General features: G+C 32.3%; 1 protein-coding gene and 1 long non-coding RNA gene across 7 annotated transcripts; one reads left to right on the forward strand and one right to left on the reverse strand.

Annotated features, from left to right (window-relative positions):
* Nucleotides 1-906: 906 nt before the first annotated feature.
* Nucleotides 907-22,453, reverse strand: LOC139846786 (cytochrome c oxidase assembly protein COX11, mitochondrial-like). 4 transcript variants are annotated; one of them, XM_071836318.1, is made up of 8 exons: nucleotides 22,056-22,453; nucleotides 19,255-21,033; nucleotides 18,403-18,721; nucleotides 18,261-18,313; nucleotides 18,064-18,136; nucleotides 1,596-1,701; nucleotides 1,425-1,504; nucleotides 907-1,011 (listed from the first exon to the last, which is right to left on the reverse strand). In XM_071836318.1, exons 2-8 carry the CDS (start codon nucleotides 19,329-19,331, stop codon nucleotides 907-909), a joined length of 813 nt encoding a protein of 270 aa, XP_071692419.1. In that variant the 5' UTR covers nucleotides 19,332-21,033; nucleotides 22,056-22,453. The 4 variants fall into 4 exon arrangements, 1 of the variants encoding a protein (XP_071692419.1); XR_011759186.1 differs by lacking the exons at nucleotides 907-1,011; nucleotides 1,425-1,504; nucleotides 1,596-1,701; nucleotides 19,255-21,033; nucleotides 22,056-22,453 and adding exons at nucleotides 16,950-17,329; nucleotides 17,407-17,570 and having other exon boundaries at nucleotides 18,426-18,537; XR_011759187.1 differs by lacking the exons at nucleotides 907-1,011; nucleotides 1,425-1,504; nucleotides 1,596-1,701; nucleotides 19,255-21,033; nucleotides 22,056-22,453 and adding exons at nucleotides 16,950-17,329; nucleotides 17,407-17,570 and having other exon boundaries at nucleotides 18,403-18,414.
* LOC139846787 (uncharacterized) lies at nucleotides 19,562-24,423 on the forward strand. Of its 3 annotated transcripts, XR_011759189.1 has the most exons (5): nucleotides 19,562-19,901; nucleotides 20,728-20,966; nucleotides 22,230-22,876; nucleotides 23,552-24,145; nucleotides 24,235-24,423. It is a non-coding gene; the product is annotated as an uncharacterized lncRNA (long non-coding RNA). The 3 variants fall into 3 exon arrangements; XR_011759188.1 differs by having other exon boundaries at nucleotides 23,552-24,423; XR_011759190.1 differs by having other exon boundaries at nucleotides 22,230-22,304; nucleotides 23,552-24,423.

Raw genomic sequence — 24,423 nt, forward strand, 5'->3', positions numbered from 1 at the left:
CATGTGATTTATTTGTACAATCACATGTGATTGGATTTGACATGCATAATCAAATGTGATTGGGTTTACAATCATATTTTTTTTTTTTTTTTGGCAAAGAAACAAAAAACTATATATATAATTCTAATCTCCAAAAAGGAGACTAGAAAACAAAGATACAAAGGATCGAACACAAAAGAGGCTCGACGACAGAAAACTACTCTAACGAAGACAAAAAAGGAGACATTAACTAAAACGTGATTGACATACAGAATCACATGTGATTATAAAAAAAATTCAAAAAACAAAAAATTTTGAAAAAAAAAAATTTCGGAAAAAAAAATTTCGGAAAAAAAATTTCGAAAAAATGTTTTCTTTTATTTTTCATTTTTCTATCACATGTGATTTTCGCGCCACATGTCACGCTCTCATTGGTCTTTAGATTTCAAACAAATTAATGGATGCAAAGGATTACACCTCTGTATTTTAAATTTAAATTCGGTTCTTTATTTTGTCTTAAAAATTTTGGACCGAACAGAATAAACGAGAAGATCGATTCCGGACCTAAGAAGGAACTACCAATTTGAAATTTTCTTTTTCTTTGATGTTATTAAAAATTACCAAACGGAAATTTTCTAGTTTAGACAAGATTTCTTTAGTAACAATCAAGTCACCCGTTAAGAGCAATACTGTTATATCCGGAAAATGATGAAATATGAAAGAATGCACGAAATTAAAAAAGCTATACATAGAAAAACAAAATAGCTCAACTTGCTTATTCCAAATAACTTAAACAGCCACAAATAACAATTTAATTCACAATTTGTCTTGCAAGTGTTGGTATGGACTACAACGGATTAACACAAAAAGTCTAACATTCACCTTCTGTAAATTGATCAATTTCAGACGTGAAACAAGAAATCAATATCACTTGTCTTCAGCAATCTTGAAGAACGTATAAGAAAGAATAATATTATCAATACCATTCATCCTAGGATCTGTTTCAAACTCCGGATCTATGTAAAAAAATACCTGCAAATAAAGAATATTTAAGTAATAAACTGAAAAATAATATGGGTAAATATACAAGAAATACATAAACATAAACGTTAACATAATTTTCTAGAAACATAAACATAATCTTCATGTGTTTTAATTCATACTCGGTATTAAAATGTTGACCGATATTAACTTTGACCGATGTTCACCGACTAAATCCGACTTTGACCAACTAAATCCAACGTTTTCACCGATTGACCAATGTTGACCAATAAATTACTGGGATTTTGAATAACCGGATCGGCATCGGGAGTAATTGCCATTAATCGGGGAGTTTTACAAGACTGCTTATGCCGGTAAAACTACAACATTTCAGGTTTTTAAAAAACTAAAATTGTCAAATGGTGTAACTTTCACGTGTTACTAATGAAGGTGGATATACTTACAGGCATATCAATTTGTTCCCCAGGAAGAAGACGCTGCTCCTCAAAGCAAAAACACTGAATTTTATTGAAATAAACTGCAGTCGAACATCCATCCACATAAACTATTTTAATTCAGAAAGTGAAGTTATTAAAATATAAATACAAGGAGAGCATGCATGAACATAATACTTACCTTCATGGGTGTAACATTATATGTAGACATGCCAGTTATAGGAGTTGAACTATGATTTTCAGCAGTGTAAAATGCAAGAGCGCTCTCTCCTGGCTTTACCCTCACCTATACATATACAAGCTAAAGTGAAATCATTTGAGGAAGATAAGATATTGAATATTAATCATATGATTTAATCAGCAAATATGATCTAGAGATGGTTAAGGTTGTAAAATTCATGATTTAAGTAGTAGACCGAATAGATTTTCCAAAATCCCTTTTATTAATCGGTCAATGCCGGTCAATGGATCGAAATCGGAGTTAGTTGATCAAGTCGGATTTAGTAGGTAAAAGTTTCCCAATCAAAGGTGGTCAACGTTTTAATGAAAATTTAAATGTGAATTTTGGAGTATCTGAACAATTGAACGATAATGTATTTTTGTTTAAGTTAATAGTTTCTTCTATATTTTACACATATGATTTGAAAATTTATTATTTAAATGTATAAAAGTCGAATCCGATTAATCCCCACAAGGTTCTGAGAGGTAAATCCCCGATTAGTGATTTTTACTACGTACATGGGTCGAGTTTGGTTTACCAAAATCACTTACACCACTTGTAATAGTGAGTGTAATGTAAAGGCAAATTTGGTGTGTGTGTGTGTAGGGGTAGGGGGGTTGTTAGTTTTTGACGGGTGTAATTGTGAGTATCAAATTTTAGTGGAAAGGTTTTTATATCCCCAACTTAACCTCTAAAATCATATCTAAAGTTTCTATTAAAATCCTATAATGGTGATCTCATTATTAGGCTAATTCATTTGTTAAATAAAAAATCAAAAAATAAAAGAAAAAAATCTAAGCATAGTGAGTGATGTCATTAATCTAAATAAATTAAAATTAAAATTTAATCTTATTAATTAATTATTATTACTAAATCTTATTAATAATTATTTTAATTATTAAAATTAAATAATATTGAATTATTTTGAATTGAGTACGAGAAGATATAAAAGCTAGGCAGAAGCAAACCAATTCTAAATTTATATTTTAATTTACACTTCTAAAATAAAATGACAACCAATATTATCTCTTATGATTGAATGTGGATTGTTTAATATGCATTTTAGGTATTTGATGAAATGTTCAACTGACGAGTTTCTTAGTCGGACTTTATGGGTTCACGGGTCATTAAATTAAATGACTTTAACATTTACGTTCACTTAATATGAAAGGACCCGTTCATATACATTATAAACGATTCACAATAGTTGATTACATCGCGAGGTATTTGACCTCTATATGATACGTTTTACAAACATTGCATTCGTTTTTAAAAGACAAACTTTCTTTACATCAAAAATTGACGGCATGCATACCATTTCATATTACATCCAACTATAATTGACTTAATATTAATCTTGATGAACTCAACGACTCGAATGCAACATCTTTCAAAGTATGTCTTGAATGACTCCAAGTAATATCTTTAAAATGAGCTAATGCACAGCGGAAGAATTCTTTAATACCTGAGAATAAACATGCTTTAAAGTGTCAACTAAAAGGTTGGTAAGTTCATTAGTTTATCATAATCCATCATTTCCGTAATAGTAATAGACCACAAGATTTCAGTTTCTATAAATATCCGTACACTCGTAAGTGTATAAAAGTATTCTATAAGTTGTAGGCACCCGGTAACAAGCCTTAACGTTCATGTTTTACCCTCTGAAGTACACCAGATCAGGTGTGTTTAAAATAACCTCGAAGTACTAAAGCATCCCATAGTCAGGATGGGGTTCGTCAGGCCCAATAGATCTATCTTTAGGATTCGCGCCTACCATACATAGACAAGTAGTTTAATGTTACCAAGCTAAGGGTATATTTCTGGTTTAAACCCACGTAGAATTAGTTTTAGTACTTGTGCCTATTTCGTAAAACATTTATAAAACAGCGCATGTATTCTCAGCCCAAAAATATAAGGAGTAAAAGGGAGCAAATGAAACTCACAATACTGTATTTCGTAGCAATTATGTATATGACGGCACTGAACAAGTGCAGTGTTTGTCTCGGATTCACGAACCTATATTAAGTATATATATATTTATATGTTGGTCAATATCTGTCTAACAATTTAGGTCAAGTCGTAGTGTATCACAATCCTAATGCTCGAGACCGACATGCAAAAGTCAACAAAAGTCAACTTGACCCAAAATGACTTCCAAAATCTATACATGTTTATTATATAACTTATATATAGTAGTTTTATATATTTAAATATATTTATCTGATCTTATTATACTAAATAATAAAAGTCATTTATTAATAAATAAAAATTTATATTAAAATTCATATATGATAAAAATATACTTTTATATATCTCAAATAATAAAATTTATAAAATTCACTTAATATCATAAAAATATAGTGGTATGTATTATTAATGTAATTACATTACGTGTGGTAAAAATATCTTTGTACGCATATTTATTTGATAAAATAATATTAATAATAATAATAATAATGATAAAAATAATAAAATGATAGTTTCAATAAAAATATTAATTTTTAGTAATAAAGATAATTTTAGTAATAACATCAACTGATAACAGTTATAATAATCGTTTTAATAATAATATTAAAATTAATGATAATTCAGTTGACCATATCTTTTAATCCGTTCATCGAAACCACACGATTTCTAAATGAAAAGTTATTAATTTTTTCTTCAGATTTTCAACGACATGCATATCATATAACTTATCTCAGTAGCATATGTATCAAATTCGTGATTTATCATAAACTATTTAACGACGAAACTAAGCATACAAACATGCATAATCATATATACTCGAGCACTAGTCAGAGATACACTATTAATATATAAAAGATAAGATATGAATGCTCACGTATCAATATTGTGATTCAATATTGCAGGAAAGTACGTAGACGCAATGAAAATGATAAACGTTAGGTTGACCTCACGAGCAATACCCTCGATCAATACCCATAACCTTCATAGCTATAACCCATAATTTCCTTAGCTATATCCCATTTGAAAACTTATTTTGAAATCGTCTGAATATAACTCCGTCGTAGTATTTTATGTATACTAACAATATCTTGAAATAGTACTAAGTAAATATATATATATGTAATTCGATTGAGAGAGTTTAGAGAAATATATTTTCAAGTTTCTATGAAATAATGAAACCTATTGAATTCTATTTATAATATATTTTTGAATTATTAAAGTGAATTATTAAAGTATGAATTATTAAAGTGAATTATTAAAGTATGAATTATTAAAGTGAATTATTAAAGTATGAATTATTAAAGTGAATTATTAAAGTATGAATTATTAAAGTGAATTATTAAAGTATGAATTATTAAAGTTAAAGTAAAGTAAAAGTAAAGTAAAGGTAAAGTTAAAGTATAGTAAAAGTATAAAACTATATACATATAATACGCGTATAAAAATATATGTAATATTAATTTTAATCGTTATATATATATATATATATATATATATATATATATATATATATATATATATATATATATATATATAATAAAATATAAATATCGTTATCTTTATCATACTGGTTAAGTAATGAGTTGTCAAAAAAAAAAATAGATTTCTTAAATCACAGTGGACCTCATAACATAGGCCCGTAATCATATCATAATGTATCTGATAATTCAATCATTTGATATTATCTCTTAATTCTGTCGATAAATATATCGAAACAAATATGTTTATGTAAAGTATCTTATATCTAATACTTTGTTAATGTTTTCAGTTAATATTATATATTATATATACATATCTATATACACATAATTGTTCGTGAATCGTCGAACACGGTCAAAGGGTAATTGATTACATGAATGTAGTTCCAAACTTTTTGAGATTCAACATTACAAATTCTGCTTATTGTGTCAGAAACATATAAAGGTTAAGTTTAAATTTGGTCGGAAATTTCCGGGTCGTCACAGTACCTACCCGTTAAAGAAATTTCGTCTCGAAATTTGATCGAGGTCTTCATGGCTAACTATAAAAATGTTTTCATGACGAATATGAGTTGATAAATAGAGTTTTATCATCATTGAGTAATATAGATAAAATAATTTGATTACGCGAAAAGTATAAGTGAAGCTATCGCAAGAGAGTGAAATGAGTAAACGTATATTCGTTTTAACCGATGACGTAGTTATGATTGATTTTCGGAATTCATGGGATTTAAAGAAAATCTTTGCAATAAGATTTGGTTCTTCGGCGATTAAGGAAATCAGGATCTTCTTTGATTAAATGCGATAATCTGTCTCGATTTCTCTGTCTGATATTTTACTATAATTCCACCCCCTTCGTTTCTTTATTTCCACAGCTCACACCTTCTAGTCTTTCTCCCCAATTCATACTTTAAAGCATTCGTTAATATGCTTCATCCAGTATTGATTCTTGATATACTTTTAACTTTCATATCTGTCATTCTTCTTTTTCATCTACCACCGGAGGAAGTTATTTTCATCTACCATTACCTTGGGGTTATTGTGTTTTTCATTCTTCCGTGTCTTTATATTGCTATACGCATTTATATACACGGTTTGTAATTTCGGGGTTGTTATCGGGCTTTATATTCTCCATTATATTTCGGAGCTTCATGCTTTCGTTTTCTCTTCCCGATCTTAAGTCAGGCGGATAATAGTCCAGAATTCGTAGATATGAATTTTTGGATGAACATAGTTAATGTTCCAAAAAGAAAATCGTAATGGCACGATCTTGATTTGGCAAATTACCAGAATATCCGAAAATATAGAGCTATCAAGATGATATGTTCTTAATATGTTTGAAAATTGGGTAGAATGTAAGAGTTGTGTAAACAGTACATGATGACGGTATGTTCTGTGAATCATCACGTTCCATTAGAAACTCAGCATGACTTACTGTAATATAATCACGTTGATCAAGTGTCATTATATTATACCAACTCATGCTTCAGTTCCCAACACTACTTCAAAAACATTCCTATTTTAAATTCAATTTTTTTTTTTTAAATTTAGAAACTAACACAGTTTCTTTTTATGTTGTAACGCAGATATTGCGAAGTGATAAAAGATATCGGATAAGAATAGTTGTGAAAATATCTTCAGGAATATCGAAGATATTATAATAAAAGATACGATAATATGGATGATGAAGAAGATTTGTCTGTGCAGGTTTAGAATAAGAAGTAAGGTGTTTGCTAACGATTTCAGTAGACACTGAATCATTTGGATCCTTTGAAGGCAGATTTAGTCTTTGTGATTTGTCCACAGCCTCCTTCATGGTCTGCTCAATCCGTTTTTCAGTTTCAAACCTTCTCTTTTTCTTAGCTTTACCACCATACTATTCTTTATCATCAAACTTTTGACTGTTAAAGTCGTTTACAGTTTTTGCTGCTTCATCAGCATTTTTCCAATTTCGGAGAACTAGTTCATAGTTTGGGATGTTTTTCAGAAAATTCACATTCGAAGTATGTAAGTCTAGGAGATAGACATTATATGTATAACTTTTGACGTAAAATTGTCGCGAAATTCAAAATACTGATTGCTAATTCCCAGTAGTTGGTGTGACAATTATTGTTACAGGATGTAGGTGAGTACATGATGGGGTTTTAATGAATAAGTATAGCGGCTTTTCAGAGAGGCTTAAGTCGAAGGTTAATGAAGTTGTTGATAAGTTTACTGCTAATGTGGCGAGATATGAAAGGTTCCCCGGTAACAATGATGAAGGGGTAATTGTTATAATAAGGTTTATTCGTATAAACAAATGAAGGTGATTAGCTGGAGCTGTGACAAAACTGTCTATTTTGGAAAGAGATTGAAAAATTATATTTGGTAATAAATATCAAAGGATCTGACATGGATACGTGTTAAACTATAACTTTGGTTTCGAGAGCTTTTCAGATGCATGACAGTGGGTAATATGTGGTTGGATCATCATCTCGCATGTCTTTAGAAATTTCGAAGTGTTTGAACACATATTGTAATTGTTAATATACATATGATGTTCTAAGATTTTGAATGATACAAATATTTTTGTGAGTTCCATGAATAGAAATGAGGTTCTAGGACAGTTTTGAAGTCAAAGTATAGTTTTGAAAGATGTAGGAATCTAAGAGTGACGATTTCGGTTATATCTTGAATCAAATTCTGAGATTTCAAAATCAGAATATGTAATTAGATTTTGAATGAGTATGGTTGTTTTGATTTTTATAAAAGAATGTATATTGTTGTGAAAGTAGGGAGTATAATGGATGATTTGCTGAATCAGATTCGAAGAATGTAACATATTAATTGTGAATTTATATATCTCTCGAGTATTACCTACCTGTTAAAAAAAATCACAATTAATATTTTGTACAAAAGAATTTTATTACAGTCTTTATGGAAATATATATGTGTATATTTCTTCAGATGTAATATTGATTTAATGAGTTAATATTAAATTAAACTCATTTGATTTATGGTTAAGGCGAGGATAGATAATTTCTAAATTTTAGAAATTACATAATCGTCGTAGAATGTTTCTCCAATGAAGTTATGAATCAATACTTCATCGTTGTGGTATTCCTTGGTATCTACATGGCGTATGACGTCGATGCTCGTGGGACAGATTGTGAAGTTGAGGTTTGCGATGCGGTTGTTGTTGGTGGTGGTAATGGTACTGTTGATGGTGGTACTGGTTATGCTGTTGGTGCTGCTGCTGGTGTTTGTAACCTTTGCACCATATTCTCCAAAGCCACTACCCGAGCGCGAAGCTCGTTGACTTCTTCTATTACACCGGGGTAATTGTCGGTTCGGACGAGCGGATAAATAAGATCTAGAATTTGGTGTAGTATACAATCATGACGAGATACTCTGGAAATGAGAGAGAAAATGGTGTTTCGGACAGGTTCGCCGGTAAGTGCTTCAGGTTCATTGCCAAGAGGGCAATGTGGTGGATGAAAGGGATCGCCTTCTTCTTGTCTCCAATGGTTAAGTAGATTACGAACCCATCCCCAATTCATCCAGAATAGATGATGGCTAATTGGTTGATTTATTCCGGTCACGCTGCTTTCGGAGCTCATGTGGAAATCCATATCGGCATAGCTGTCGGAATCCGAGGAACTCGAACTGGTTGAGGGATCCATCTTGTATGATCAGGGAAAGAATTTTTTTGGTATGAAATAAATTGTAGAATTTAGATTTGGTATTCTTCAATACATAATTTACATATGTATATATAATACCAAAATCCCATAAATTACGGAGGAATCTTTGAAAGATGTCAGTCAAAGTTCACAGTAACAGATATACTAAGATAAGAATTCGTCTATACACTATTATGCAATAAATGTAGGAAAACGCATCTAGACTTAAGAATGATAAGCAGGTAATTTCCTAAGGATGGTAAGTAGATGATTTTCGACTAAAAATGATAAGCAAAACTTTTGACATGCAGACACGGTCGAAGTCCAGACTCACTAATTGAAATGTCCCGTTCTTATTGATTAAAAACGTTCCATATTAATTGATTTCGTTGCGAGGTTTTGACCTCTATATGAGACGTTTTTCAAAGACTGCATTCATTTTAAAACAAACCATAACCTTTATTTCATCAATAAAGGTTTAAAAAGCTTTACGTAGATTATCAAATAATGATAATCTAAAATATCCTGTTTACACACGACCATTACATAATGGTTTAAAATACAAATATGTTACAACAAAATAAGTTTCTTGAATACAGTATTTACACAATATCATACAAGCATGGACTCCAAATCTCGTCCTTATTTAAGTATGCGACAGCGGAAGCTCTTAATAATCACCTGAGAATAAACATGCTTAAAACGTCAACAAAAATGTTGGTGAGTTATAGGTTTAACCTATATATATCAAATCATAATAATAGACCACAAGATTTCATATTTCAATACACATCCCATACATAGAGATAAAAATCATTCATATGGTGAACACCTGGTAACCGACATTAACAAGATGCATATATAAGAATATCCCCATCATTCCGGGACACCCTTCGGATATGATATAAATTTTGAAGTACTAAAGCATCCGGTACTTTGGATGGGGTTTGTTAGGCCCAATAGATCTCTCTTTAGGATTCGCGTCAATTAGGGTGTCTGTTCCCTAATTCTTAGATTACCAGACTTAATAAAAAGGGGCATATTCGATTTCGATAATTCAACCATAGAATGTAGTTTCACGTACTTGTGTCTATTTTGTAAATCATTTATAAAACCTGCATGTATTCTCATCCCAAAAATATTAGATTTTAAAAGTGGGACTATAACTCACTTTCACAGATTTTTACTTCGTCGGGAAGTAAGACTTGGCCACTGGTTGATTCACGAACCTATAACAATATATACATATATATTAAAGTATGTTCAAAATATATTTACAACACTTTTAATATATTTTGATGTTTTAAGTTTATTAAGTCAGCTGTCCTCGTTAGTAACCTACAACTAGTTGTCCACAGTTAGATGTACAGAAATAAATCGATAAATATTATCTTGAATCAATCCACGACCCAGTGTATACGTATCTCAGTATTGATCACAACTCAAACTATATATATTTTGGAATCAACCTCAACCCTGTATAGCTAACTCCAACATTCACATATAGAGTGTCTATGGTTGTTCCGAAATATATATAGATGTGTCGACATGATAGGTCGAAACATTGTATACGTGTCTATGGTATCTCAAGATTACATAATATACAATACAAGTTGATTAAGTTATGGTTGGGATAGATTTGTTACCAATTTTCACGTAGCTAAAATGAGAAAAATTATCCAATCTTGTTTTACCCATAACTTCTTCATTTTAAATCCGTTTTGAGTGAATCAAATTGCTATGGTTTCATATTGAACTCTATTTTATGAATCTAAACAGAAAAAGTATAGGTTTATAGTCGGAAAAATAAGTTACAAGTCGTTTTTGTAAAGGTAGTCATTTCAGTCGAAAGAACGACGTCTAGATGACCATTTTAGAAAACATACTTCCACTTTGAGTTTAACCATAATTTTTGGATATAGTTTCATGTTCATAATAAAAATCATTTTCTCAGAATAACAACTTTTAAATCAAAGTTTATCATAGTTTTTAATTAACTAACCCAAAACAGCCCGCGGTGTTACTACGACGGCGTAAATCCGATTTTACGGTGTTTTTCGTGTTTCCAGGTTTTAAATTATTAAGTTAGCATATAATATAGATATAGAACATGTGTTTAGTTGATTTTAAAAGTCAAGTTAGAAGGATTAACTTTTGTTTGCGAACAAGTTTAGAATTAACTAAACTATGTTCTAGTGATTACAAGTTTAAACCTTCGAATAAGATAGCTTTATATGTATGAATCGAATGATGTTATGAACATCATTACTACCTTAAGTTCCTTGGATAAACCTACTGGAAAAGAGAAAAATGGATCTAGCTTCAACGGATCCTTGGATGGCTCGAAGTTCTTGAAGCAGAATCATGACACGAAAACAAGTTCAAGTAAGATCATCACTTGAAATAAGATTATTATAGTTATAGAAATTGAACCAAAGTTTGAATATGATTATTACCTTGTATTAGAATGATAACCTACTGTAAGAAACAAATATTTCTTGAGGTTGGATGATCACCTTACAAGATTGGAAGTGAGCTAGCAAACTTGAAAGTATTCTTGATTTTATGTAACTAGAACTTGTAGAATATATGAAGAACACTTAGAACTTGAAGGTAGAACTTGAGAGAGATCAATTAGATGAAGAAAATTGAAGAATGAAAGTGTTTTTAGGTGTTTTTGGTCGTTGGTGTATGGATTAGATATAAAGGATATGTAATTTTGTTTTCATGTAAATAAGTCATGAATGATTACTCATATTTTTGTAATTTTATGAGATATTTCATGCTAGTTGCCAAATGATGGTTCCCACATGTGTTAGGTGACTCACATGGGCTGCTAAGAGCTGATCATTGGAGTGTATATACCAATAGTACATACATCTAAAATCTGTGTATTGTACGAGTACGAATACGGGTGCATACGAGTAGAATTGTTGATGAAACTGAACGAGGATGTAATTGTAAGCATTTTTGTTAAGTAGAAGTATTTTGATAAGTGTATTGAAGTCTTTCAAAAGTATATAAATACATATTAAAACACTACATGTATATACATTTTAACTGAGTCGTTAAGTCATCGTTAGTCGTTACATGTAAGTGTTGTTTTGAAACCTTTAGGTTAACGATCTTGTTAAATGTTGTTAACCCAATGTTTATAATATCAAATGAGATTTTAAATTATTATATTATCATGATATTATCATGTATGAATATCTCTTAATATGATATATATACATTAAATGTCTTTACAACGATAATCGTTACATGTATGTCTCGTTTAAAAATCATTAAGTTAGTAGTCTTGTTTTTACATATGTAGTTCATTGTTAATATACTTAATGATATGTTTACTTATCATAGTATCATGTTAAATATATATATATATCCATATATATGTCATCATATAGTTTTTACAAGTTTTAACGTTCGTGAATCACCGGTCAACTTGGGTGGTCAATTGTCTATATGAAACATATTTCAATTAATCAAGTCTTAACAAGTTTGATTGCTTAACATGTTGGAAACATTTAATCATGTAAATATCAATCTTAATTAATATATATAAACATGGAAAAGTTCGGGTCACTACAGTACCTACCCGTTAAATAAATTTCGTCCCGAAATTTTAAGCTGTTGAAGGTGTTGACGAATCTTCTGGAAATAGATGCAGGTATTTCTTCTTCATCTGATCTTCACGCTCCCAGGTGAACTCGGGTCCTCTACGAGCATTCCATCGAACCTTAACAATTGGTATCTTGTTTTGCTTAAGTCTTTTAACCTCACGATCCATTATTTCGACGGGTTCTTCGATGAATTGAAGTTTTTTGTTGATTTGGATTTCATCTAACGGAATAGTGAGATCTTCTTTAGCAAAACATTTCTTCAAATTCGAGACGTGGAAAGTGTTATGTACAGCCGCGAGTTGTTGAGGTAACTCAAGTCGGTAAGCTACTGGTCCGACACGATCAATAATCTTGAATGGCCCAATATACCTTGGATTTAATTTCCCTCGTTTACCAAATCGAACAACGCCTTTCCAAGGTGCAACTTTAAGCATGACCATCTCTCCAATTTCAAATTCTATATCTTTTCTTTTAATGTCAGCGTAGCTCTTTTGTCGACTTTGGACGGTTTTCAACCGTTGTTGAATTTGGATGATCTTCTCGGTAGTTTCTTGTATTATCTCCGGACCCGTAATCTGTCTATCCCCCACTTCACTCCAACAAATCGGAGACCTGCACTTTCTACCATAAAGTGCTTCAAACGGCGCCATCTCAATGCTTGAATGGTAGCTGTTGTTGTAGGAAAATTCTGCTAACGGTAGATGTCGATCCCAACTGTTTCCGAAATCAATAACACATGCTCGTAGCATGTCTTCAAGCGTTTGTATCGTCCTTTCGCTCTGCCCATCAGTTTGTGGATGATAGGCAGTACTCATGTCTAGACGAGTTCCTAATGCTTGCTGTAATGTCTGCCAGAATCTTGAAATAAATCTGCCATCCCTATCAGAGATAATAGAGATTGGTATTCCATGTCTGGAGACGACTTCCTTCAAATACAGTCGTGCTAACTTCTCCATCTTGTCATCTTCTCTTATTGGCAGGAAGTGTGCTGATTTGGTGAGACGATCAACTATTACCCAAATAGTATCAAAACCACTTGCAGTCTTTGGCAATTTAGTGATGAAATCCATGGTAATGTTTTCCCATTTCCACTCCGGGATTTCGGGTTGTTGAAGTAGACCTGATGGTTTCTGATGCTCAGCTTTGACCTTAGAACACGTCAAACATTCTCCTACGTATTTAGCAACATCGGCTTTCATACCCGACCACCAAAAATGTTTCTTGAGATCCTTGTACATCTTCCCAGTTCCAGGATGTATTGAGTATCTGGTTTTATGAGCTTCTCTAAGTACTATTTCTCTCATATCTCCAAATTTTGGTACCCAAATCCTTTCAGCCCTATACCGGGTTCCGTCTTCCCGAATATTAAGATGCTTCTCCGATCCTTTGGGTATTTCATCCTTTAAATTTCCCTCTTTTAAAACTCCTTGTTGCGCCTCCTTTATTTGAGTAGTAAGGTTATTATGAATCATTATATTCATAGATTTTACTCGAATGGGTTCTCTGTCCTTCCTGCTCAAGGCATCGGCTACCACATTTGCTTTCCCCGGGTGGTAACGAATCTCAAAGTCGTAATCATTCAATAATTCAATCCACCTACGCTGCCTCATATTCAGTTGTTTCTGATTAAATATGTGTTGAAGACTTTTGTGGTCGGTATATATAATACTTTTGACCCCATATAAGTAGTGCCTCCAAGTCTTTAATGCAAAAACAACCGCGCCTAATTCCAAATCATGCGTCGTATAATTTTGTTCGTGAATCTTCAATTGTCTAGACGCATAAGCAATCACCTTCGTTCGTTGCATTAACACACAACCGAGACCTTGCTTTGATGCGTCACAATAAATCACAAAATCATCATTCCCTTCAGGCAATGACAATATAGGTGCCGTAGTTAGCTTTTTCTTCAATAACTGAAACGCTTTCTCTTGTTCATCATTCCATTCAAATTTCTTCCCTTTATGCGTTAATGCAGTCAAGGGTTTTGCTATTCTGGAAAAATCTTGGATGAACCTTCTGTAGTAACCAGCTAGTCCTAAAAACTGGCGTATGTGTTTCGGAGTTTTCGGGGTTTCCCACTTTTCAACAGTTTCTATCTTTGCCGGATCCACCTTAATACCTTCTTTGTTCACTATGTGACCGAGGAATTGAACTTCTTCCAACCAAAATGCACACTTTGAAAACTTAGCATACAATTCTTCCTTCCTCAATACTTCTAACACCTTTCTCAAATGTTCACCGTGTTCTTGGTCATTCTTTGAGTAAATAAGTATGTCATCAATGAAAACAATGACAAACTTGTCAAGGTATGGTCCACACACTCAGTTCATAAGGTCCATGAACACAGCTGGTGCATTAGTTAAACCAAACGGCATGACCATAAACTCGTAATGATCGTAACATGTTCTAAAAGCAGTCTTTGGAATATCATCTTCTTTCACCCGCATTTGATGATACCCGGAACATAAGTCAATCTTTGAATAAACAGACGAGCCTTGTAGTTGATCAAATAAGTCGTCGATTCTCGGTAGTGGGTAGCGATTCTTGATGGTAAGTTTGTTCAACTCTCGGTAGTCGATACACAACCTGAATGTACCATCTTTCTTCTTGACAAACAAAACAGGAGCTCCCCACGGTGATGTGCTTGGTCGAATGAAACCACGCTCTAAAAGTTCTTGTAATTGGCTTTGCAGTTCTTTCATCTCGCTGGGTGCGAGTCTGTAAGGAGCACGAGCTATTGGTGCAGCTCCTGGTACAATATCTATTTGAAATTCAACGGATCGATGTGGGGGTAATCCCGGTAATTCTTTCGGAAATACATCGAGAAATTCTTTTGCGACGGGAACATCATTGATGCTCTTTTCTTCAGTTTGTACTTTCTCGACGTGTGCTAGAACAGCATAGCAACCTTTTCTTATTAGTTTTTGTGCCTTCAAATTACTAATAAGATGTAGCTTCGTGTTGCCCTTTTCTCCATACACCATTAAGGGTTTTCCTTTTTCTCGTATAATGCGAATTGCATTTTTGTAACAAATGATCTCTGCTTTCACTTCTTTCAACCAGTCCATACCGATTATCACATCAAAACTCCCTAACTCTACTGGTATCAAATCAATCTTAAATATTTCGCTAACCAGTTTAATTTCTCGATTCCGACATATATTATCTGCTGAAATTAATTTACCATTTGCTAATTCGAGTAAAAATTTACTATCCAAAGGCGTTAATGGACAACTTAATTTAGCACAAAAATCTCTACTCATATAGCTTCTATCCGCACCCGAATCAAATAAAACGTAAGCAGATTTATTGTCAATAAGAAACGTACCCGTAACAAGCTCCGGGTCTTCCTGTGCCTCTGCCGCATTAATATTGAAAACTCTTCCGCGGCCTTGTCCATTCGTGTTCTCCTGGTTCGGGCAATTTCTAATAATGTGGCCCGGTTTTCCACATTTATAACAAACTACATTGGCATAACTTGCTCCGACACTACTTGCTCCGCCATTACTCGTTCCGACACCATTTGTTCCTTTCGTTCTATTAACTCCTGGTCCGCAGACCTCACACTTCGCCGCGCTATGACCATTTCTTTTACACTTGTTGCAAAATTTGGTGCAGAACCCCGAGTGATTCTTTTCACACCTTTGGCATAGCTGCTTCTGATTGTTGTTGTTGTTGCGGTTATTATTGTTGTTGGGATGATTGTTGTAGTTGCTGTTGTTGTTGTTGTTGTTGTTGTTGGGCCGTTTGTTGTAGTTGCGATTGATGTTGCGATTGTTGGGATAATTGTTGCGATTATTGTTGTAATTGCTGTTGTTGTTGTATTGGTGATTCTTATCACCGTTTTCCTACATGAGGACATACTCAGCATATCTTAGACCTGTTAGTGGAATCACAAGTTGGGTACCAAACCAGTTGAACAAACCTTTACCACCAGTAACTAGAACAATGCCAGGGAGGCCTAAAAGGAAGAGAAGAAGAGCTGCACATGAAGGATCAAATTCTGGAGTTAGGATATCAAAGGTAGGAGCTTCCATGACTTGCTCAAAGTGTTTAGAACCTGGCCATAATAAAAGAAGCTGTACAAACAATCCAAAAGAAAAAGTTGTTAAGGCTAGTAATTCTGTTAGAAGGCCTAGGAAGGATGGCAAGCCAAGTGGTGCTGAATAGAATGGTGGCATGAATTGTTTGTTAGTTTTTATGTTGTCTTTTGTAATGTGGTCTATTGTATAGGGTCATGAGATGTATTTTGGCACGAATTGCAGGTGTTTATGTGGTCTTTTGTATTGGAATGGCATGCCATTGTAATGATGTAGTCTTTTGCTTTGAATTGTGCCATTGTAATGATGTAGTCTTTTGCTTTGAATTGTAATGATGTAGTCTTTTGTATTGGAATGGCATGCCATTGTAATGATGCCATTGTTTGTTTGTATTTTGTTTTTGTATGTTAGTCTTTTTTCAACAGAATGTTTGTTCCAACACTTGCACAAAAATACTTGTTTGCAACTATAAACCCTTTTTGATGCAATTACACATGCTCATCAGTTTCATTGTGACCGAAAACACTTGCACACAAGATAAATCACTTAACATTGAAACATTGAAACCAAAATATGAAGTCATTACATTAGCTTTGAAACATTGAAACCAAAACAATTGCACAATTTCTACTACATTACATAACACATGAGTTTCATTTTAAAGCCAAAATAGCTACTACAATACATAACACTGCCAAAATTCCTACCATACCTACAAATAACCTATCATAAAATTTGAGCTTCGACTTGAACATTGCTAACTCTTCCAAAAGTTTCAAATCTTCAACATCACGATTACACATACTTTGAGACTTCAATTTCATAATTTCCAAATGCATTTCATACAACAAATCTTTGTAGTGTTGGTTTGGAAGCTCGTCATCAATAAACCAAAAAACTTTACATTTTCTTGGTTTGTCCTGTAAAAGCAAACACCAATTTGGGAAAAAGCTGGAAAAAAAAATTAGGGCAAAATTAGGGGAAAATAAACACTTACAAAATTTGGACAACCAATGAATCTTCTTCCCGGATTTTTCTTTGTCCATCCAATACTCTCATACAATCGATTACCACAATCACAAAAGTTTCTTCCTTGGTTTGAAGTCACGGTGTTCTTGGAACTAGATGAAAAAGCAGCCATGTTTGGGTTTTTGGTTTTTACTGTGAAAAGATGGAAAAGAATTGTCAACAAAGGGTTTAAATAAGATGCCAGATGAAAAATCCAGCATGGAATAATGATCTGACGTGGACGATGACATGGATAAATTTTTTAGGTAACTGGAAACACATAAGATGGTTACCGGTTACTACCCTTCCAATACATACAATAAGAAAAATATAAAAGTTGAATGCATACAATAGGAACTTTTAAAGTTGGATGCATACAATAGAAATTGTGTGAAAGTTCAATGCATTTTGAATCAATTTTCCCTATAAAGATTTAAGTGATTTTATTGGCTCACAATACACCTTAGTCAACTTTCAACGCACTTCCTTTCTAAGCTAAATTTTCCTTTTCGTTTTACCCATGACCCATCAAAGATAAAAGTGTAAAACAGAACCTCAATAAACCCATTCACTAGTAAATGGGTCGAAATTGCCACCTCTATTTGAAAATAATAAGAAAGCTATATTAAAATGATGGTTATAATACCTCTCGTTGAGTAGGGATGAACTTCCAAGGCATTCCATCCGACACATCAGCATTAAACTGCACCACAATCTCCCTGTAAAAAAAAAAAAATTAAACGTCTAACAAACGTGTACAGAAGAAGACTAACGAACAGAGACAAAATCTATTCTATTATTCTTTATCAAATAACATCTAATCTAAATTTAAATACAACAAACCTATTGGTGACAGTTCCATCTTGAGCATGTCGCAATATCTTTTCTTCTACAGTCTAGAAACCACAAAAGACAAAACAAAGTTATGAAAGAAAACATGAAATACTATGTTAAACTAAAACATTAAAAAAAAAAAAAACAATACCTCGCGCCTTTGAACAGTACCACCATAGCCAGTAGCTTGACAAAACCGCCTATAAAGGGGAACTGCAGTATAAGTACATCCCACCATTGCAAACACTAATCCCGTTAAGTAATAAAGTATCTTCCTCGATTTATGTTCTTGAATGACGTTCGTAGTATAATGGTAACGAGAATCCGATACATAATGTGTCTTTAAGTAACCAATTCCCAATCGGTTATTTTTGTTGCAAGACTTCTTATTAAGTTCGTATATAGTCGAATGTCTAGAACTACTAGTTCCCACGAAACTATATCTCCTCTGTCCGACTTCAAGTAGACACCTGAATAATATCACATAGTAAATACCAACATACAAGAAAAATACAAAAAATTTATTTTAAAATCTGATTATTGGTGCTTGAATCATAACAATTAGCAGGTAAATTTTCATATACCTAAAGAATGAATTTTGTTATGATGAACCCTTAATGAATTAATGATCCTTCAAATCTCATTAGGCCCTAAATAAGGATAGAATCAGGCTCAAAAGCTAAGTAAATCAGATAACCAGAGTTAATCATACACCCAAGCAACTACATAGGCAGCAGCATATAAACAATTTTATTAATTATGAAGATAATCAATTTAATAGAAGCATAAGATCAATGCCATCCAACAGCAGCTGAATGTGTACTTCTGATAGTAACTTTTATTTTTCTGAAGCAGATTCTTTTGTTAATAGGTTAGTGCAATTCAGCGGAAGTTATTGATTATATGCATATATGTAAATATGTAAACATGTAAAAGAAGAAATGATAAGCAATTGCAGAGAGCATAATTATAATTCATTGAAAGAATGAATATATATACTTACCTTGAATTGATAGGGGTGGAAATTAGGGTTTTGTAAAACGAAGATAACTGGGTGGATCTTTTTGCATAAAATGACATAATAGCTCAATTACGTTAAAAGTTTTATTAGAACATTTTCTTAATCGAAGGATCTGAAGAATATATTAAATAAAATCAATAATTAATATTTTAAATATTAGTTAAGCAGTCATATCAATATTATATTAATCTCTATAATAACAATGATAAAAATAGATCATCTTGAATAACTATAAGTAATCTTAGCCTTTCATTAAGTTACTCCTCACTAATCTAGATCATCCATTTTTTCTAAACTTCACTATGACCTCATAAATCAACTACATGATATGTTTGATTACCAAATTACCCTCCTAAAATCGTTTTTGGGCGGAATCAAAAGGAAAAATTAGGGTTCTGTATATTTCAAGCCATTCATAAACTACTGCAACTAATCCGATCAATCGAGATCCTTTTTCAGTGATTAACAATTCATGTTCAATCGACAACATCCAATCCTATTGTTTTCAATGATGAACAGGAAGATTAATCGGTTGTAGATCAAATGCAACAAGATTGACCGGTTCTTATCAACAACCCTAACTTTTTCTCCAAATTCTCTCATATCAATATCAGTTTTGAAACGAACAAGTTAGTTCTTTTTGTTTTATTTATAAAGCTTTTGCGTTATTTGTTAATAATCAGGTATTCATCATGAATTGATCATGTCTTGCAAATATTAGTTATTATGTTTACCTTTCGAACTATTCATTATACATCTTAAATTGTTTATATTAGGGTTTAATATGAAAATTTGTTCTTATGATGTTCTTGTGTTTGATTTGGTTAAAAGTATGTAAATTTCCTAATTTTAGTCATCAATATCTTATGCACCCATTTTTTTTTATTCCTAACCAATTTAAATGTGCTCTGTTTGTTATGTAGCTATACGATTGTGTTTCATATACTGTTACTTTAGTTGCTGGTGGTGAGTTTTGTTAGGATTTTAAGATCTATGATTGGGTTTAAGGCATAACAGACTAATATTTCTATCATAACATAACTGGGTGAATGTATGATTGGGTTTAGTTGCAGTTGTTCTTTTGAAGTGGTGCAATGCTTCAAAGGGATATAAATAAGTAGGCTTTGCTATGTTCGCGTTAAGGTCTTTGACAAAATAAAATCAAAGTTTAGCGCTGCCTATTGTCAGTTAACAAAATCGGGCACATTGTAAAGCAAATATGTAGGGTTATGGTTTTTGCTGTAATTTAAGATTTGATCTTTAAGATTTTTTGTACTGTTGTAAACTGATACACAATATGTGAAAGACTAATCACGAGGTCTGTCATTATATGTGAAATATGCATGGCCCGCTAGAGATAAAATAAAAGTTTAAAACTCAAAAGCCTTCAGATATTGTGAAAGAAAATGTTGGTATGTGCTTCTTTTATTTACATTCTTCTTATCATATTCTCAGGCATACTAACCATTCGGATTACAATACACAACCATTCGGATTACAATACACTGTCGAGATCTAATCCATAGTCCACCATAGAGATGGTAGGAAAAAAGTTAAGAGCCCTGGTTGAAGGCATGTGAAGTGGTCAAGTGCTTGCGCTCACCTGCGCTCAATCGATTACGTCGTTGGTGGTCAACAATCGATTATTTGTATAATCGCGCCTTATGTTATGAATAATCGCATACCAAATTCAGGTATATATGCTATTATAAGTCATTGCAGATTTCAAACTTATTTTCCTCTCAAAATACAAACGACTATCTTCAAAATCAAAATTACATCTTCATATTAGAATTCGCATATTGTAATAGCACAATAAGAAGATATGGGTTTTTATTTAGGTTTTCATCTAAAACATAACCATCAGGTTTATATATCTTCTTAAATGATTATCTTGATGTCAATCTTTAGTTTCACATATGTACAATGATAATATTTTCTTCACGTTGTATTGTCTAATGGTCTACTTTTGAAGCCAAAGTAGACTACCAGTACTATTAAAGGATGAATGATGTAACAAAAAGCTTATTTTCACATATTCTGTCTTATGTGTGAGAGGTGGAAAATTGGTTGGGTCAAATTATAACCCTTTAATTTGATAGACATAGCAAAATGATTGAGTCATCTATGTGAGTATGTGACTATCTCCCGTTGTTTAATTAATTACTGTTTTCTATCTTTTTGGCTTCAAATCTTTATTTTAGAATTGTTAAAGTTTTTTAATGCCAGTTCCTGTGTGGGTTACTACATCGAAGTTGGATCATTCAAGGTGATGGTGACAGTAATGTTAAAATATTAGTACACTCATATAATTCTTTAGAGAATTAGGCCCTGTTTGGGTTACTAATCAGTTTATTTGAATATTTTTATTTCCTTTCTATTCTTTTTATGTTATACAATCAGGTCAGCTTTAGAGAATTTACTTTAATATTGAATTTGCTAATCTCAGGGTTTTTGTTGCCTCATGAACTTCTGCAAATTTTAGGAAATCAAACAAGAATATAATTTACGATTTACACTACTACAAGTGATAATCAACAATTTATTGAAACTATTGGTTAAGGTTCTGTTTTATCTGTCATATATACTAGATAAAGAAAGGTCCTTAAAAAAGCTTTTCTAATCATATTTAAGAAAATGATGAGCATACACATGTCATGGATCAAAAAATGGTTGCAAAATGTGTAATTCGCCTTTATGACTTGATTATCATGTTTGCAGATGAAACCTGACATTTTTTTATCTACAATATATGAGTCTTTGGTTTATTAGGCTTGATTTACCTGGAAAGTCAGAGCTAGCCCTATTAGTGATAACGTCTTCAAAAGTTGCTCTTACCCCGTGTACCAACAACCCCATTTGGCAAACCATTCAACTCATATGGTCGCTTCTAGACTATTTCTGTAAGATCAGATCATAGTTTTTATCTGCTTAACTAACTTCTGTTTACTTTGTAGGCTATATTAAAGCTGAAGAATGAAAGCGAAGTTGATCATATCGATTTTGTGTGAAACTTTGGGAAGCAGCTTAAGGTCAATTTCATATTTTTTTTTATATTTTATATGTATCAATATCGAGATATTGTATATGCTTCATGTAGTGGTGGAAAATTGGATGTATGGTCAATGGGTACGGTAATGGGTCATAAATGATCAATCTTATCTTATAAAGGGTTAAAGTATGCTTAGCCAAGAGTTGTCCTGCCTAAAGTTAATTTCAATTTCACATGTTAGATGGGGGTTTTCACATGATTCGTAATAGTTGTTGATACCATGAAGACGTGCGTCCTTATATATATATGTTCCTATTAAACATTTAAAGTTTTTACTCACTTAATTTTTAAACATAACTAATTATATCTGCAATTACATTTTATTGTGTTGTTTTTGTTACTTAATTAGTAAACATATCTTTTACATTGTTGTTAAATAAACAACTTTTCGTTGGTAATTTTTAACATAAACCCGCAATTTGTTGTTGGAAATTTTAATATTGTTGTGATTGACTTTTGGTTCCTTATTAATTTGGGATTATACATAAACTCGGAAGGAAAAAGCTTTGAGGCATGTGACAAGTATTTTCTCAAGCTTTGCTATGCACCACGGTCAGTGAGCTCTTTAGTTACATTTACAGTCCCTAACTCTGGTCTTACAAATCCCTTCTCTTTTATGTCTTCTCTTTTAATTTAATAAACATATATTCATTTTTTGAAGTCCATGAAGAACTTACCATGTGGGTTGTAATATACTTGCTAGATAAAGCCTTATATGTATTTTTTTTGCAAACTCTGTATACAAAGACACATTAATTTGAACTCGAACGTAAGGTGCAACAAATTGCCATGAGTAAGATTTGAAACTAACTTGTGATTTAGCCACTAGACTTAGCTATACAATGCAGGTTGGTACACATGGGCATTCATCCTTCTATCACTCGAGATAATTTTTCACCATATAGAGATAAAAAGGAACAATTAAAAAATCAATAACTTTTGGTGATTTGGAAAAGCAGAGGTAAAGGACATAGTTAAGTGTTGTGGTTAAAAAATGGGATCTTTATAAATTTTTTGTTTATAGGAAGCTATCAAAAACTGGATTAAAAGTATCTAAAATTAAGGGGAGACGGAGTATCTCAAGAATATAAGTGAATGGGTCAAATATAGCTTACAATGAAATATATTCTATCATTCTGATTTGCTTTGTTTTAATATTTTAGTATAATTCTACTCAAAAATGTGTCATGCATGTGAATGTTTTGTTGATTGTCTTCATTATATCAGAGTATGAATACATGGTGTCACAACACAAAGAGAATGGAAAGTTGAAAAGTAACAAAACTGAAACTTCAGAGTTGCAAGAAGCTCAAGAAGAGTACAAGGAGATGGCTAAAGTTCGTGCATTAATTACTTGTAAAGTCACTTAAAGATGGACAATTTCGTAGTATTGGGAAGAGGCTGATGGTCATCATGCTTCACACGTGCTCTTTTCTTAGGATGTTTCAATTTAGGTCTGGTAACAGGTCAAAACTGTTTTCTTTTGGTTGGGTTGGGCTGACAAAAAAAAAAAAAAAAAATACTTCAACTATGATGAAAAAGTATCGTCATTTCAGTATTAAAAATTTTGTAACTAGAATGATTTAGAATCTTATTGAGAAAAACCTTAGAGTAAATCGAATTTTCACAGTTTAACTGATGGGTTAAAATAATTAATTTGATATAGTATGCCCACTTCATGTCACTATCTTCTATTTATAATACATGAATATAAAAGGGATGACCGCCTTGATTTTGAGGTTGAAATGGTTGTTGAAAAGGCTCTTCATAAGTATAAAATATGATGTTAAATCCGTTGAAATGGTGCGATCGATTTCGAAGGTGTGTTGACAGTTTTCTATGTAATGTTTAGATCTTTTTTATTAGATGATTTTAACAGATAAATGATGGATCAATTGTTGTTGTTGTAGGTTTTCTTTTGTGCCTCTAAAGTTGTTATTGTAAGGCTAATCTCACATGAAGGGTGGTATACATTGGAATGCAAACCTTGTGGGTCTGTTGGTTCTAATGGTGAAATGATATAGGAATGTTAAGAACTTTTGTCAAGTTAAGGAGGTATACCCAAAGTAAGTAAATTGTATCCAAATAGTATAAGTGAT

This window comes from Rutidosis leptorrhynchoides, chromosome 5 (genome assembly GCF_046630445.1).
Source record: "Rutidosis leptorrhynchoides isolate AG116_Rl617_1_P2 chromosome 5, CSIRO_AGI_Rlap_v1, whole genome shotgun sequence".
In the NCBI taxonomy this organism is placed as follows: Eukaryota; Viridiplantae; Streptophyta; class Magnoliopsida; order Asterales; family Asteraceae; genus Rutidosis; species Rutidosis leptorrhynchoides.

Excerpts from the sequence above, each read along its gene's own strand:
- LOC139846786 (XM_071836318.1), bottom strand. The coding sequence starts at position 19,331 with ATGTCATTTTATGCAAAAAGATCCACCCAGTTATCTTCGTTTTACAAA. Across the intron at positions 18,314-18,402 it reads GTACTGTTCAAAGGCGCGAG|ACTGTAGAAGAAAAGATATT; the intron begins GTATTGTTTTTT and ends TGTGGTTTCTAG. Across the intron at positions 1,702-18,063 it reads TCATCCCTACTCAACGAGAG|GTGAGGGTAAAGCCAGGAGA; the intron begins GTATTATAACCA and ends GTATATGTATAG.